General features: G+C 40.6%; 1 protein-coding gene across 13 annotated transcripts in view; it reads left to right on the top strand.

Moving 5' to 3' along the window:
- COBL (cordon-bleu WH2 repeat protein) overlaps positions 1–15,424 on the top strand; it is a 371,034-nt gene that overhangs the window by 337,082 nt on the left and 18,528 nt on the right. For 2 of the 13 annotated variants that reach the window (XM_069083714.1, XM_069083709.1), the window contains 4 exons: positions 1,298–3,222; positions 4,490–4,609; positions 11,954–12,220; positions 14,404–14,916. In XM_069083714.1, coding sequence (XP_068939815.1) covers positions 1,298–3,222; positions 4,490–4,609; positions 11,954–12,220; positions 14,404–14,427 — 2,336 coding nt within the window. In that variant the 3' untranslated portion in view covers positions 14,428–14,916. Of the gene's footprint in view, positions 1–1,297; positions 3,223–4,489; positions 4,610–11,953; positions 12,221–14,403; positions 14,919–15,424 lie in introns of those variants that run through there. The other 11 variants (XM_069083713.1, XM_069083715.1, XM_069083716.1 and 8 more) reach the window with 9 other exon arrangements.

Here is a 15,424-nt window from a genome sequence, read left to right as displayed (position 1 = left end):
TAGCTGTGTGACCTTGGGCAAATCACTTAACCCCAATTGCCCTCCAAAAAAGCAAAAAAACAAAAACAAAAGGTAGATGTAAATTCAATTTAAATCAATGAACATAAGTACCTAATACATACAGTGTTCTATGAATGGCGCTGGGGATATAAATACAACAGCCATCAAGTGTTTATTGAGTACCTACTGTATGCCAAGCACTGTGCTCAGAACTAAACAATACCTATCCAAAAGGAACTGATATTATGAGGGGGAGACAGTGAGTACATAAATGTTTGTGCAGAGACTGCAAAGAGAATAAATACAAAGTAGGTAACTGTTAGTACCCTCCAGGAACCTGTATTATAATGGGGAAAGTGATGGGGGGATGTCGGGGAGTGCAACATGTAAAACCTGTGTTTACACATTGCCGTTCTATGGGACTAAGGAACTTATTCTAAAATAAATTAGATAGATAGGCAGACACACACACACATATAACTTTGCATATATATACATATATAGATCTATAGCTCTCATTCTAAGAACTTTGATTCTCCCAATCAAAACTCAAAACAGAGTTGCAAAACTGGAAATCAAATGCAGCACAACTTTGGGGAGAAAAAAAAAAAGCAAGACTCTACCATGCTTTATTGAAATACCTTTGGTAAGCTACTTTAGATGGTATTCTGGCCAGTTCAGATAGTTACACAGTTGAGAGACTTATTTGGCACATAATTTATGTTTGCATGTGAAATTTCAAAGTCAGTTTTGTCATAGCCTCCATGTTTTAAAGCCTGCTACATAACTTGGGGCTTTGAGAAAGCTTTATAATGGTTTTGTTCCTTTATACTCAAGCAGTCACCCCGTATTCCATTTAAGGCACGACAGTTGAAACAAGCTCTCTGGTGTCTTATCTTGCTTTGCTTCTGATATCATATGAGCTACTAGGAGGTGAAAACCGAGAATGAACTTGAAATGTTGATGCACTAAAGCTGTTTAAACAAAGGGTTCAGATTTAGAAAACTATTTTTTAGCTGTAAAAACAATGGCAGAATGTTGTTTTAACTAAGAAGCTCACCTGGAAACATTGTAAACTGCCAACAGTTCTCCCATCACATTATGTAAGATAAGAATCTGGCCCAGGATATATGTAGATGGTAAACTGGATTGACTTGTAAATGTATGTAAATATCTTATACAAATGTTACCGAAGGGAACCAACCTCATGATTATGATTACACTAAAGAGCTGGCATGGGAACTATACCATTGGGGCCAATGTGAGAGAATTTTCTTTTGTATTTTTTTTTTTTCAGAAATGGAAGATAGCTATGAAACAGATACCAACTCTTTAACAGACTCTACCAATGGTGTGCCCAGTTCCCATGGACAAGAGGTCATAGTCCCTAAAGATAATGCTTACACAATTCCCGTTACATTTATAGGGGAAGTTCTAGATGATCCTGTTGATCTGGGGACTTTCATCAATAAAAACAATAATGCAGGTTCTTTTGATACGGAACATGTGGTTAACAAAGCAACCTACATGACTGAGAGCCCCATGTATGACCAGTCCTACAAGACAAAAACTAGCCATGTACTTGTGAAAAAGAGGGAGAATGTGTTTGAATCTCATGTTTCTTCATGTGAAATGAACAAAGAAAAGGACTTGGCACCATCCGACAACTGTAAAAATATGTGTTCAGGTGAACTAAAGCCCAGGGTGGCTTCTTCTACCGTTAAGCCTCAAATAGGTGACCTGTATTTGAAGGAAAACAACAGTCAGGGCCACGAGTCAAATGGCATTCAAAGGTCCCATATGACTAAGAAAATTATTTCAGAATTGATGATGGAAAAGCAAACCAGTGATAAAAATGATGTCATAGTGCCATCAACATGGTATTACCGAGGCCAGAACCCAGTAGGACCTAAAGCTGGCCTCACAACCTATAAGATTGTTCCTCCAAAATCAGAGATGAAATGTTACGACAGAGGAGTATCCCTCTCAACTGGTGCCATTAAAATAGATGAATTAGGCAATCTAGTCAGCCCACATGTTAATGGGAAGAAGAGCACCTCGATACCTTCTGTTAGTCAAATGGAGACACTTCCCATTGGGAAAGTAAAGGAATTCTGGAGGTCAAACTCCATAGAGAGACATCCTGATGGGCCCACAGACTGTGCTAAAAGAGCTACGGCTACTCTGCCACTAAAACAACACCATAAAGAAATGAAACTCAAAGCAGAACCAGAATTCTTAGACCCAAAGCTAAAACCGTCTCAGCCAGCTGCCCACAGAGTGGGTGAAAACAATTCTGAGCTGGACAAAAGCAAGACATCTACTGCATCAGTCACCAGCACAGCTCAGACAAAGCCACCAGCTGCCACACCAACTAACCCTACAGGGGAAGTCCTCCCTTTTCTTAAACCTCAGAGAAGAACATCAAGCCAATATGTTGCCTCTGCAATTGCAAGACGGATGGAAACTCCTCCAGTCAACACCAGCTCTTTTAGCAAGAGTAAGAGAGAGCAAAGTGGATGGGAAGGCCGGAAGCCCAGGCAAGATTTAGCACCTCCTCCTGAGAAGGACAATCTATTAAATAGCACACATTCCATAACAAAAGCATCTAAAAATGATCCCAAAAGGTCATACTCTGATTGTTGGGTTGGTCACGGAAAGGAATCAGTTAAACCTACCATTGGAACCACTGCTGAGATGGAAAATGGAGAAGTGACTATCAAGCCCCTTTCTCAAGACAGCTCTGCAGACAGTTACAAACAAAGCATTAGCAGAACACTAACTGAATCTTCCCCCAATACTGATCATTCTATAGAAGTTTGTGGTTACAATGGAAAACACAGTTACAGTCACCAAAAGACCGGTTCTGTCTGTGACCCCAAATGCAAGACAGACAATGCAGATTCTTCTCTTCCTGCAAGGTCACCAGGATTCCAAACCTCCAATGGCTCTACTTCAGGTGCCACAAAATGGCCTTGTGTCAGTAACAATGATCAGAATGCTGCAGGTGTAAACGGCCAGAGTGTTTTGAAAAGGGAAGATAGATCAGATGCCTTATCTGCCCGTGACAATGAACTTGAGAGTCCTCTACAAGCTACTGTATTTGGACCCAAGAAGAAATTCAAACCTGTCATCCAGAAACCAGCACCTAAAGACACTTCGTTGCATAGTGCTTTGATGGAAGCCATTCAAACTGCAGGAGGAAAGGAAAAACTCAGAAAGGTAAAGGAATGGCTTGCCTTAAGGCACAAGGTGTGGGGTATTGCATGTGTCAGCATTAAATTTTGTGCCTGCTGCTACTGTAGGGCAAAGTACTGTACCTGTGATGACACAGGGAACTCCTGGCTAATGTAGTAATTAACTCTTTTTTACCAATGTAGATTGACACCTTCAGAGTGTTTTTAGAATACTGGAAGGTTGAGCGACTTGTGGGTCATGCAGCCAGTATGTATAAGAGACAGGGCTTGAACCCAAGTTTTCTCAGCCCTCAAATCAGTTCTATATCCACTTAACAAAGTTGGCATTGAAGCCATGCTATACTTATGCCTAGAAAAGAGAAACAGACAGAGACAGTGTAGATAGGCAGTATTTACATATAATTACTTTTATTTTCCTCATAATTTAAACCCGATCCCCCATCAAATAGTTGTCTAAAGACATTGACAATAACAACTTATTATAATAATAGGTAGCATCTATATAGCACTTTAAGATTAGCATAGTGCTTTACAAATATTGTCTAATTTTATTCTCATAAGGGGTGTGTTATTACATCTTCATTTTAAAGTTAAGGAAACTGAGGCAAGCAGGAATTAAGTGACTTGCCCAGGGTCACACAGCTAGTGAGTGTCTAAGGCTAGTTTTTAATTTAGGGCTTCCTGATCCCATGTCTAGGACTCTATACACACCGCTTAGCTGCCAAGAGAGGAGGTTGTGAGTGGGTTGAAATTTTCTCACCTCTCTGGCCCTAGAAGCAGAAAAGAGGGGTGGTAGGATAATTACAGAGTTGCTTCTGAGTAATAATGAGGCAGGATGACCAGGCTTCCAAGCCTTTTATGATGCAGTCCTGAGCTTGACTAAAGGACATAAGTTTTTAAAACCTAATGATATAAGAACAAAAAAATTTCTGTGAACCATCTTGCTCTGTAGTATTGTTTAAGAGCTCCTTATAATTCTGTAAATGCTATATTGTTATAAAATGGCATCCATCTATACCAGGAAGGGAAATAAGACACATAGGAATGTGTTAAGAGGAAAGAAATTGAAGTTAATGCCAAATACCTGTAGTTAAAGGTCATTACAAAAACAGATTTTAATGGTGCAACCTGTAGAAATGGTTTAATATAATCCAACAGGTAAAAATTAGGAAGAAGAAAAAAAAACAATTACATTAGCCCCAACCAGTATTCAGCAATTGATTTTCTTTTGAGCCCTTGTAAACATTTTCTAACCACTGAATAAAATCTATTGAAATACATTAATATTCTAGACTGCGGAACATAGCCCAGAGGGAAGTTTAAAGAAACCTTCATACACGGAGCCTGAGAGTGAAAGGTCAGCCCTATTAGCAGCAATCAGAGGTCACAGTGGTGCCAGCAGCCTGAAGAAGGTAAGGAAAGAACAGTTCTTCCTTTAATATAAAATAACAGCTTGTCTGAATAAATTGCCATTTTGCTGATTTTCTAGGGTAGGTGCTACAGAACAACAGGCAGGGATGGGGGGAGGGGGAGAATTTGGACACATAATCAAGGTCCCTCTGCCTAGAGCATTCTCTCTTCCTGGCCCTCTCCAGGCAGAATGCATCCCTCACCTTTCCCAAAGATAAACAATGGACTGCACACCCTAGCGTGACACAGCCTGTCAGAGCTCCATGGTTCTGCTTCAAGGACTTCCCTCCTCCCAGTGCCTGCACTAATGAGTTCAGTCTCTGAAAACAAGAGTGTCCTGCCAATCAATAAGCACTGACCAGCAAGAATTAAGTCAGCTCCTACTGTGTGCCAAGCCCTGTGCTAGGTGTTAGAGATACAACAACAAAGACATGATAGTTCCTACCCTCAAGAACCTTCCTTTTCTTCAAAGGGAACACCATGTAGGCAACTTCTCTGCAATAGAGGAAAGACTCTAAAACCCGAGTGGATTCTGGAAATTGTAGCTTCATACAGGTGCACTGTTTTCCTCCCTACCCAGAAAGGTTCTCAAGGATTATTTGCAAAGAAACCGTGGGGTTTGGAGGTGATTATAGGAGAGATTCAGGGGACAAAAACTGCTGCCTCAGTGTAATGGTCGATTGGGGAGGGGAAAAAGCATGACAGGCTATCTTTTAATGGAGGGACCACATAGGATTTTCTGCTTTATACCAGGTGATTTTCCTAAAGCTCAATTTTGACTGAGTCACCTTGCTGATCATTAAGCTCCAATGTCTCCTCATTACCTCCAGGATCAAATATAAAGTCCCATTTATCATTTAAAGCCCTTCACAAGTGTGATCCCTTCATACCTTTCCAGTCTTTTTATGTTTTACTCCCCTCCAAGCAGTCTCTAATATAGCTATACTAACTGGTCTACTTTCTGGGTCATTCCACCTCCTGACCCTGACCATTTTCATTAGCTGTTCCTCCCATCTTCACTCCAAACCTAAATCTTCTTCCTCTTTCCTTCCACTATTTTCCTTCAAGCATCAGCTCAGATCCCGTCTTCTTCAGGAAGCCTTTTCTGACTGCTAGTGCCTGCTTGTCTGAGATGATCTTCCCACCTACTGTTTATACAGTTATCCCTTTCACATTGCAACTTCCCCATTTTTGTTTCTGTATATTGAAGATTGGCATAAGAAATTAAATGGAAAATTGGGGGAGTTTTGTGGAAGCCACAGACAACACTTGAAGACCAACAGAGGAGGCAGAAAATATTTAGAAACTCAGAAATGCATAAAATATATGTATAATGTTGTATAATATCAACATATTTTAATCTTTTAGTACCATGATAATTCAGACTTCTCTGGTATGAAAGGAGGGCCAAAAATTTTATGTGTATTTTCCAAATCATGGGGGCTCCATGCCCTTACCCCACCATGTGTATATACATACACACATATCTCACACATATCATATACATATATCACATATGTGTATAGATGTATGTGTGTATGTATGTATACATATATACACACATACACACATATCTTCTATGTACATAGTTATTTATTTTCCTGTTTTGTCTCCCACATTAAAATGTGAGCTTTTTGAAAGCCAAAAACTTGAAAAGGGCTTAATAAATGTTGTTGATTGACTGGCCAAGAAAAGAAAATATTGCATGCTGAGGGATGTTCACCCTTTGAAATCCCCTCCCTAAGGCTACATGTTGCCCATGCCTTGCATATAGTCTTTTAAAGTGAGTTAAAAGGATTAAAAGAACATTCCCCTAATATGTATCCAGTAGTGTTAATTACTAAGACAGCTAGGTGGCTCAGTGAATATAATGCTGGGCCTGGAGTCAGGAAGATCTGAGTTCAAATTTGGCCTAAGACACTTGTTAGTTATGTGACCCTGGGCAAGTCATTTAACCTCTGTTTGCTTTAATACACTGGAGAAGAAAATGACAAAACACTCCAGCATCTTTGCCACCAAGAACATCCCATATAGGGTCATGAAGAGTCATGACTCTAAACAACGACAGTATTAATTAAGAAGCATTTACAGAATTTCTGCTGGGTAAATAAAACTATATACCAATTCAAAGACGTTCTTAAACACTCCGAGAGCATCATTATACAAAAACAGATGGAGTTTTACATTCAGAATCATTCAAGACTATGAGAGACCATGAAGGATAAGAAAGAATTTGAAAATGTGATTCCCCCACTCTGAGCTTTCTAGTTAAATTACTGGAGATCCAAAAAAGACTTAAGGACACTCACAGACTAGCATATCTAACGATATAATGAATTGAAAACAAGAACACTGAAGAATGCAACTGAACAAAGCTGTGTCCCCCTGCCTTCTTTAAGAGGTAAGGCACAAGGAAGCCAATAGAATTTTAGGTGCAGGTCTGAGGCACTTTCTTATACAAGCCAGATTCTTACTGGAGGGGGAGGCGCCGGCTCTAGGTCTATTAGGGGTTAAGTTCCAGCTTTGAAACAATTCATTTGTGAGTTGAAAGAAGTCTTTTAATTCTCATTGCCCTTTGGATTAGGCGTGGCCTGGAGTGAAAGTCAAATTTATGGGCTTTTTAGGCTGCAAAGACCAATAGTTCATTTGAATAGTGGTTCTCACAGTTTTTCATCTGGTTGACACTCCCTCCCTCCACCCCCCAAAGGTTCCTACAATAACTACTCCACCCCAGTGGTGCTGAAGCTTCCAAATCCTAAAGCTAAAATTCTTTTCTTTCATCTTGGCCTTCTAGGGATGTAGGGTAGAATGAGTTAAGAATATAATGATGATGGGGCAGAAGACAACCCCTTATATTTAACATGCTTGGAAAGCGCTGGATCTGGGTTCGTTGGCTCATGGATCAGAGCTGAAATGTACTTTAGAGGCCATCCAGTCCAACCCCTCATTTTTACAGATATGGAAACTGAGGCCCAAACAGGTTGAGTGACTAACCTCAAGTCATGCAACTAGTAAGCGTCTGAGACAGAATTCAAACTGGTCTTTCTGATTCCTCGTTCTGTGCCCCATCCTCTTACACCACACTACCTCTCAAAGGACATGACTTTGACTCTGACTTTCTCTCTTATTATATGTTGTTGTTGCTTTCACAGTATTCACAACCTGACTCCAACCTACCTTCCAAACCACATTGTACATTACACATCTTCCCACACTTTATGGCCCAGACAACCTAAGCTTCTTTCTACTCCTTGCACACAACACTACCTCCTATCTGCATGCCTTTGCACTGGTCATATCTTATGCTTGGAATTTGCTTCATCTTTATCTTCCCCTCTTAGAGTCTCTCACTTCTTTTAAAAGCCTGCTTTTCCCTAGGTACCTCACATGTGGGTGCTCTGTCCAACGCTTCACAAGGTATCTTGGGAGTTTGGGAGCTAGATTTTTTCTTCCCTAATTATTTGCCGTGTTATTGTTTTTCAAAAAACTAGGACAATCTTTTGTCTCATGTAGTTTTCATTTATGATCACTTGAAATATAGCTCTGAAAAACCAGGCTTTGATAAAGTCCATTGAGATTCAAATGGAGCTGTTTGAGTCTTTTAACCCAAATCACTCTGGCTCCCACTGATTGACCAATAATAGGTCCCAGCTGAAGCCTCACTTTCTCATTGTTTGGATTTTGATGTCTAGCAATGAGTGTAAATGGCAATTGTTTTCTCTTCTGTCCAGAAACTCAGAGAGTCTTCCCCTCCCAAATTGAATCTTTTGTGAAGGCAAACTCTGCCATCTTTTGTATCAACTCTTACCTAGCCTTTAACTACTGAATGGGTGTTGCCCCCCAAGCTGAGACCTGGGAAAGACCTTAACTTACAAAGGCCAAGGTATCCCACTGCCTCCTGGGCCATCCCCAGTCATTCTAACCTGTCTTACCACTGAACTGTGATGACTCTGGAGGAGAGAGTGAGGCTGATGACTTTGCACTTTTAAAAAAATTCAATTTACTTGCAAGTCAAGACATTCTCCTGATGGAATTGGTCCTTTTTGAGAACGAAGGACAAACTACAGTAACAGTCAAGAAAACAGTGTGCACAGTGAGTATAGCAAAGTAAAGGGGAACAGCCACACACAAAACTATCAGAACTGTATGCTGCAAAATTATAAGGAACAAGTATGACTAGAAAGAAGAGATATAAAAGAATATTCCCAACCCACCCCTTTGAAGAGGTAGGACAAGGGTTGCACATCACATGTTTTCACACTTTTTCGATGTATTGATTGGTTCTACTGATTTTTTCCTTTTTATTTTTGTCTTTAAAAACTACTATTTAGTATGACTCTAATGGAAGGGGAAAAGGAAGCAATACTGAGTAAAACTGATCATGTAAAAATATATATGTATATATTTTTAAAAGTACATCACTTTCTACATTAAGTATTTCCTGATCCCCACCCCCCCCACCTGCAAGTGCCCTCCCTCCAAAACTTCCTTATATGTGTTTTTTTTAATATAGTGACAACAATAATAATTAGTAGTAGTATTTATATGGCATTTTTAAAATTTTTTTTTTAAGCAATCGGGGTTAAGTAACTTGCTCAAGGTTACATGGCCAGTTATTTCTGGGTGGGTGCTGAGTGTCTGAGCCCGGGATTCGATCTCCAGGTCATCCTGACACTGGAGCCGGTGCTCTTACTTGCTGTGCTACCTGGCCACCCCTATATGGCATTTTTTAAGGTTTACAAAGCACTTTACGTATGTTGCTTCATCTTATCCTCATAAATACCCTATGAAATAGGTGCTATTTTTAGTCTCATTTTACAAATAAGGAAACTGGAACCCTGACCACTTCAATGATTTGCTTAGGGTCATAAAACGAATAAATGTCTGAAGCAGAATTTGAACTCAGGTCTCCATGACTCCAAATGCTGCGCCCTAGCCAATGCACCACCTTCTTTATTTAATCTCTATATATACCCTCAAGGGCAAGGAGTGTTCTTATGTCATTTTTGTATTTCCAGTACCTAACATAGTGCCTGACCCATGACAGGTAAACAATAAATACTTATTTGATTGATTGATTGATTGTTCAACCTTGGCAATTTAACAGGTGAGAGTAAATTGAGGGGGTTGGATGAGGGGAAGTCGTCCACCTTTAAATCTCTGTTCTAGGAAACTGTAATTTACAAAGCACTTTTTTTTTTTGAGTACTTTCAAAAAGGTTGTCTCGTTTCATCCTCACAACCACCCTGTGAGGCAGATAGTAGAAGTACTTTTATTCCTGTTCTATAAATGGGGAAACAAAGGCTCAGAAACCCATTCCATACAACACAGTCTCTAAGTGATAGAGCAATCCAGAATCTGAACATTGGGTCTCCTCCCTCTGAATTAATCAGTAAACATTTATTAAATGCACACTACCTGCACTGGGGACACAAAAAGAGGCAAAAGACGTTATTTTTCATTGCACTTCTTTTCAGGAAGTTGGGAAATCAGCCTTTCTCCTCTCAGTAGATTTGCCTACTAATTATGGGCATTAAACTGTCATCTTTCTTTGCGTTTATAGCTTAAATGGTATACAGCATATCTCATGCCTTGTTTTTTTTCCCTTCATTTAAGCTACTAGATGTGTGAGAATAAATAAGCTAATGAGTCCAATTCTCCCAATGAGTTAATGAGCTCAGTTACCCCTGGATTGTTAGCCAGATGCTACTTAATTACAGTTTATCACAGGGTCCTCTGCTCGAAAGGATTTTGTTATTGCTTAGGAGGACACTACGCTACCCCAACACCAATGAGTTTCCAGGGTGATTGACATCATGGGCACTTAAAGGCTCACCCATCTGAAGTGGAGCAGCTGGTAGAGGGTTATGGAGGTTGGAAGCAGTGGCCACTGACCTCATTCATTTATGCATTCAACCCAGTGTTTAAGTGCTTACTATGTGCAGAGCACTGTACTGTTGGACACTAATGAGGAGAGGAAGGCCTGCAAAGGGCTTACAATCTTCAGGACGCAAGTATCTATAGTTGTCCCTGAAAATGCTTCCTTCATTGAAGATGCTGAAGCCATAGGTGGAATAGTAGCAGCTAGCATTTACATAGGGTGTCAGATGTGCAAAGCATTGTATACCTGTTATGTGATTAGAGCCTGACTCTATCTCTTGTCATCTGGGAAACTAGCCAAGTCACAAAATGCTCTGAGCTTCAGTTTCCCAGGTATGGTCATGCGGATGTTAAGTATTAGCATAGAATTTGGAGTCAGACCATACTTTAGAGATCATCTAGTCTAGTCAGTGAGTAAACATTTATTAACATGCGTACTGAGTGGTAAATGCTAGTCCTAAATAACCCTCACTTTAGAGGCGAGTAAACCAAGGCCCAAATAGATGAATGACTTGTCCAGGGTCATGGGGTAGTATATAGTAGAGTTGTGATTCAGACACAGGCATTTGCACCAAATCCTTCAAACTTTCCATTGCACCACTGGGCTATTACTTATTTCACAAGATTAATCATAATAATAGCAGGCACTCGTTTAGTGATTTAAGTGATTCCTAAATTTAGATCTCAAAACAACGCCGAGACTAAGTGCTGTAGGTGGTATTATCCTCATTTCCCAGATGAAGCTTACTAAGGTAAGTTGGTAAGTTGGTCCCTGACTATCACATAGCTCCTAAGTGCCAGAGGTGGGTTTTGAACACAGGTTCCAGGTCTCTTCCCACAGCTGCACACTGATGTGAGCCAAGCACTTTGTAAACTGTAAAACTCCATGTAATGTGAGCAATTATTAATTACTCAGCAGTGCCCCTCCTGGTGACCTGAATAAGGTAACATGACATCCAAAAGCTCAACTGGTCAACCAAGTAATCACCCTGGTCCTGTAAGGACATGAGAAAAACAGATAAAGAGACATCGAGAATAAAGGTGCTATGTAAATGCCAGTAGTTATTCCTTAAAGGACTGAGGAATTCAGCACATTTGCTGGCACAGTGGTGTCAGTCATTGCTGAGAGCACATCAAGCAGCTGGATCTGTGGGATTTTAATCCTAATGGCTTTTTCCAAGGGTAGTATCTTCTGGTCAGCCTCAGTTGCTGTCCTCATATGCCAAGAAAAGTTACAAGATAGAGGAGTTCTCAGAAAAATAGTATATTGCCTTTCTGAGATGAAGTCGTTGCCAAGTCCTTGAAGTGATGTTGATCAGTCTTATAAAGTGCAGTACCAGATGTTTCAGCTAGTGGATAAACAAGGCTCCGCAGCCTGACTGCCAGGGAACCACGTGAACTTCAGGGGGTACTGGGACTGTCCAGAACAGATTTGGTCACTTTTAATTTAACCGTTTCCTCCATAGGTCTCTTCTTCAGCTTCGGGAGAACTCCAGAGCTTCCGAGAAGCAGCCCTCTCCAAACAAGCTGTAGACACCCCTCCTCGGGAAGAAGAGCCTCACATCCCGCCCCCTCCAGTAGCACCCACACTGCCCTCTCATGTTGCCAGGGTATCCACTGTGTCAAAGGCGACGCCCAAAATTCCCACCGGCCCCACGAGTGATCCTGCAGAAGCAAGGCAGGCTTTGATGGATGCTATTCGTTCTGGCACAGGGGCCGCAAGATTGAAAAAGGTACAAATACTCGATTTGGTATTAATTTATGAGCAAGGAAGTGTGTTTTAAAGTGGACATTATGTATCCCACAATCAGATATCAGAGGTAAAACTTAGCAAGATCTATGTCCAGAACACCATGTCTGACTCCTCAGAGCTACTTGGAGAGGGAGGATAAGCTAACAATGCAATGATCATCAAGCAGAAGCTAGAAGTCAGGGATATTGGTGGCAGGAATTACTACATTGAGAGGGAAGTTGTCCATAAGCTCTAGTAACCAATGTTCTCATGAGTGAATGGGCCCTTGGTTATGTCCACCCTACAGTGAACCTCCCAGGAGAATCAAGAATTAGAAGAGCAAAATCGTGTCCCTCTGTCATGAGGGAAAAAACATACCATGATGAACCTGCTAGGAGAACTGTGTATAGAATGGCAGTCACCCCATCCTTTCCTTTCCATCATGAAGGGAAAGGAGAGAAATAAAAGTCATTCTTGCAGTTCCATAGAGCTAAGAATCTAATGCTAGTACAGAGAGTCTAATAGGAGTAGAACACTTCCCAAAGTGACTGATTAGTCGGCCATGGAGGGGTATACTCACCCTACATTAAGACATGGCTGGATCTAAGTCATGATTTCATCTCAGAAGGGACCTTGGAGATCATCTAGTCTAAGACTCTTACTTTACAAATGAGAAAAGTGACACCTGAGAGAAGTTAAATGACTTACCCAAGGTCACACAAGTAGAAAATGGCAGAGCTGAGATTTGAAATCACCTCTTCTGATTCTAAATCTCATTCTCTTGTCTCTCTACCATGCTGCCTCTGAGGCCTGCCTCTTGGGCTGACCAGTAGCCATGTTCTTTCTCTACAAAAAAAAGTTCTTTGGAAGTTTCATTTGGTAACTGATACTAGTATTTAACCTGTAGGCATAAACACTCATCTTAATATTAAGTAACCATTATATTAAGTATTAGACATTGTAAGTGTAAAAGGTAGGCTTGCCAGATTTCAAGGAGTTTATGATTTCGTTGACAAGAGCTATATGAATAAAATAGCCATAACTGAAAATCATGAAGGTGTTGGCAGGGCGGTTTTCCCATCATGTTTTTAGAGAGAACATTTTCTGGAAAGAGTGAGGATGAGAAAGTTCTTAAAAGGGGGGTGTGTTGGACAAAGTTTCGGCAATGGTTGTGAGGAAGGAAAATGCTGATTGAAAATCATACAGAGACTCTAAGGCAAGAAAATAGGCTGAGAGGCTGAAGGAAGCTGTTAATGGGACACTAGAAGAATTGGGCAGAAAAGTAGCATAAGGTGATGGCAAATAAGGGATGTGGATCAGAAGCACAGGGTTTCAGGAGGAAAATCACAAGCTTTTAGTAGCAAAAAAGGAAGATGATTTTGACTACATTTTGAGCACATGGAACTGATTGGAAAGGGGAGAGCTTAGGTAGGAAGGCAATATGTTTTCGTTATGTGTCTTTTTAAATAGCATTCTCAACAACTTGAAATTACATCAGAAAATCCAGTATCGAATGGTTTCTTAAAATACTCGGAGTTTTTTGGTAGTTGATGTTCTGCCTCTTTTACTCTGAATGCCTTCAGAGTAATTTGTTTCTGATGATCTCAGCAGTTTACAAGTTTGCCTAGGCTAAAAATCTCCATCCTTTGCCTTATCTGGGGTGCTGTGTTTAATTCTGAGTACGAGAAGCATAAGAAGGACATGAAGAAACCGGAATCTCCAGAAGGCGTTGAAGGACCTCAAGTCTCATCATAGGACTGTCAGTTGAAGGAACTAAGCACATTCAGTTCTCTTTTCTTCAGGCATTTAAAGACATGTCATGTAGAGAGAGGGAAAAGCCTTACTCATTTTGGCCCCAGAGGGTAGAACGAAGTTGCAAAAAGGTCAGTTTAGATTTAACAATTCAAGATGTCCAGAAGTGGAATGGACTAGCTCCAGTGATGGTGGCATCCGTCCCCTATGAGTCATTTAAGCAGAGGCTTGTTGGGGGTGTTCTGTACCAGAGACTCCTTTCATGTATGCTTTGAACCAGATGGCTGTGATGGTCTTTTCAGCTCTCCGATTCTACAGTTCTCTGAAAAGTCTGGCTTTGAGGCACATGGTGAGCGGGCCATTCTGGACATTGCTTAATGTCTTTGTCTTTGCTGACACTGCACCTAAATGACCCTACTCTTTCTCATCCAGACAGATCTCCCTGGAACAAAATAGAACTTGCTGGAGTAAATGAGCCCCGACCGTCCCATAAACACATCAGTTGCTCTCTCAACAGGGAATATCTACTCTCCAACTTCGATGGGGGATATGTGCATGCAAAACGACCCAAACTTTGACCCATCACTTGAAGCAAAGTTTTTATAGGATATGAAGGAATTTATCTGAGTTCATTTTATAACATCCACCCCCAATTCCCATTTGTTCTGGACACCAGAAGTCCTGAAACATTATGGGAAGGATTATTCTTCTGGCATTTGGAGACTGGGCCAAAAGCAGGGAAGGCAAAAATCTGTCCAGTATGCCTTTTATTGGATGACTTTTTTTTTTCCAACCAGGCTGACAGATCATCGAGTCTGAGATAAGAATTACTGAGGCCAATGAACTGTTGAGTATTTTATCTAGACAACTTCAAACCTTTACCCATGATTACTCGTTTAGATCCCTTCGCTTTTTAGCATTTTAAGCATTATCCAGTCTCAAGAGAAAGATATTACATACAGAGGATATCCTGTTTGATGATGAGAAGCCATTCTTTTCTTTCCATTCCCCATTAATCTGGCCGCCATGTTTAATAAAAGTTCACTTGAGAAGCCACGAGTAGAGGACCAATAGTGAAAGCTGATCATAGCAGAATATCTTTATTTTTCTGTAAAGAATAATATTTAGAATACCATTTACACAGGCTCTAAGAAGCATGGTCAGTCTAATGGATAGGGTGCTATGCTTAGAGTTAGAGTTCAAATCCCACCCCTGATGCTTGGTAACTATATGACTCTGTACAAGTTACTGTGTGCCCCAGATAGCTGTCTCAGACTTATCATCCAAGTCATAGAAGATTATTTTCTGTATTGATGGGAGGGAGTTGCTTGTGCTGGAAAAATCACGGATCCTTTGATCACATCACATCAGCTCAGAGTGCAGGATTTCCAGTTAGAAAATAATTGTGTGAAACAAAAGGAAACGTCATGACACAGCTCAGCAAGGTGAGGCC

Source organism: Petaurus breviceps, unplaced genomic scaffold (assembly GCF_028583685.1).
Source record: "Petaurus breviceps papuanus isolate PSGF00001 unplaced genomic scaffold, PetGlider_PUasm1.0 174, whole genome shotgun sequence".
NCBI lineage: Eukaryota > Metazoa > Chordata > Mammalia > Diprotodontia > Petauridae > Petaurus > Petaurus breviceps.
The sequence above is the reverse complement of the archived record's forward strand: the minus strand, read 5'-3'. Positions and strand labels throughout refer to the sequence as shown.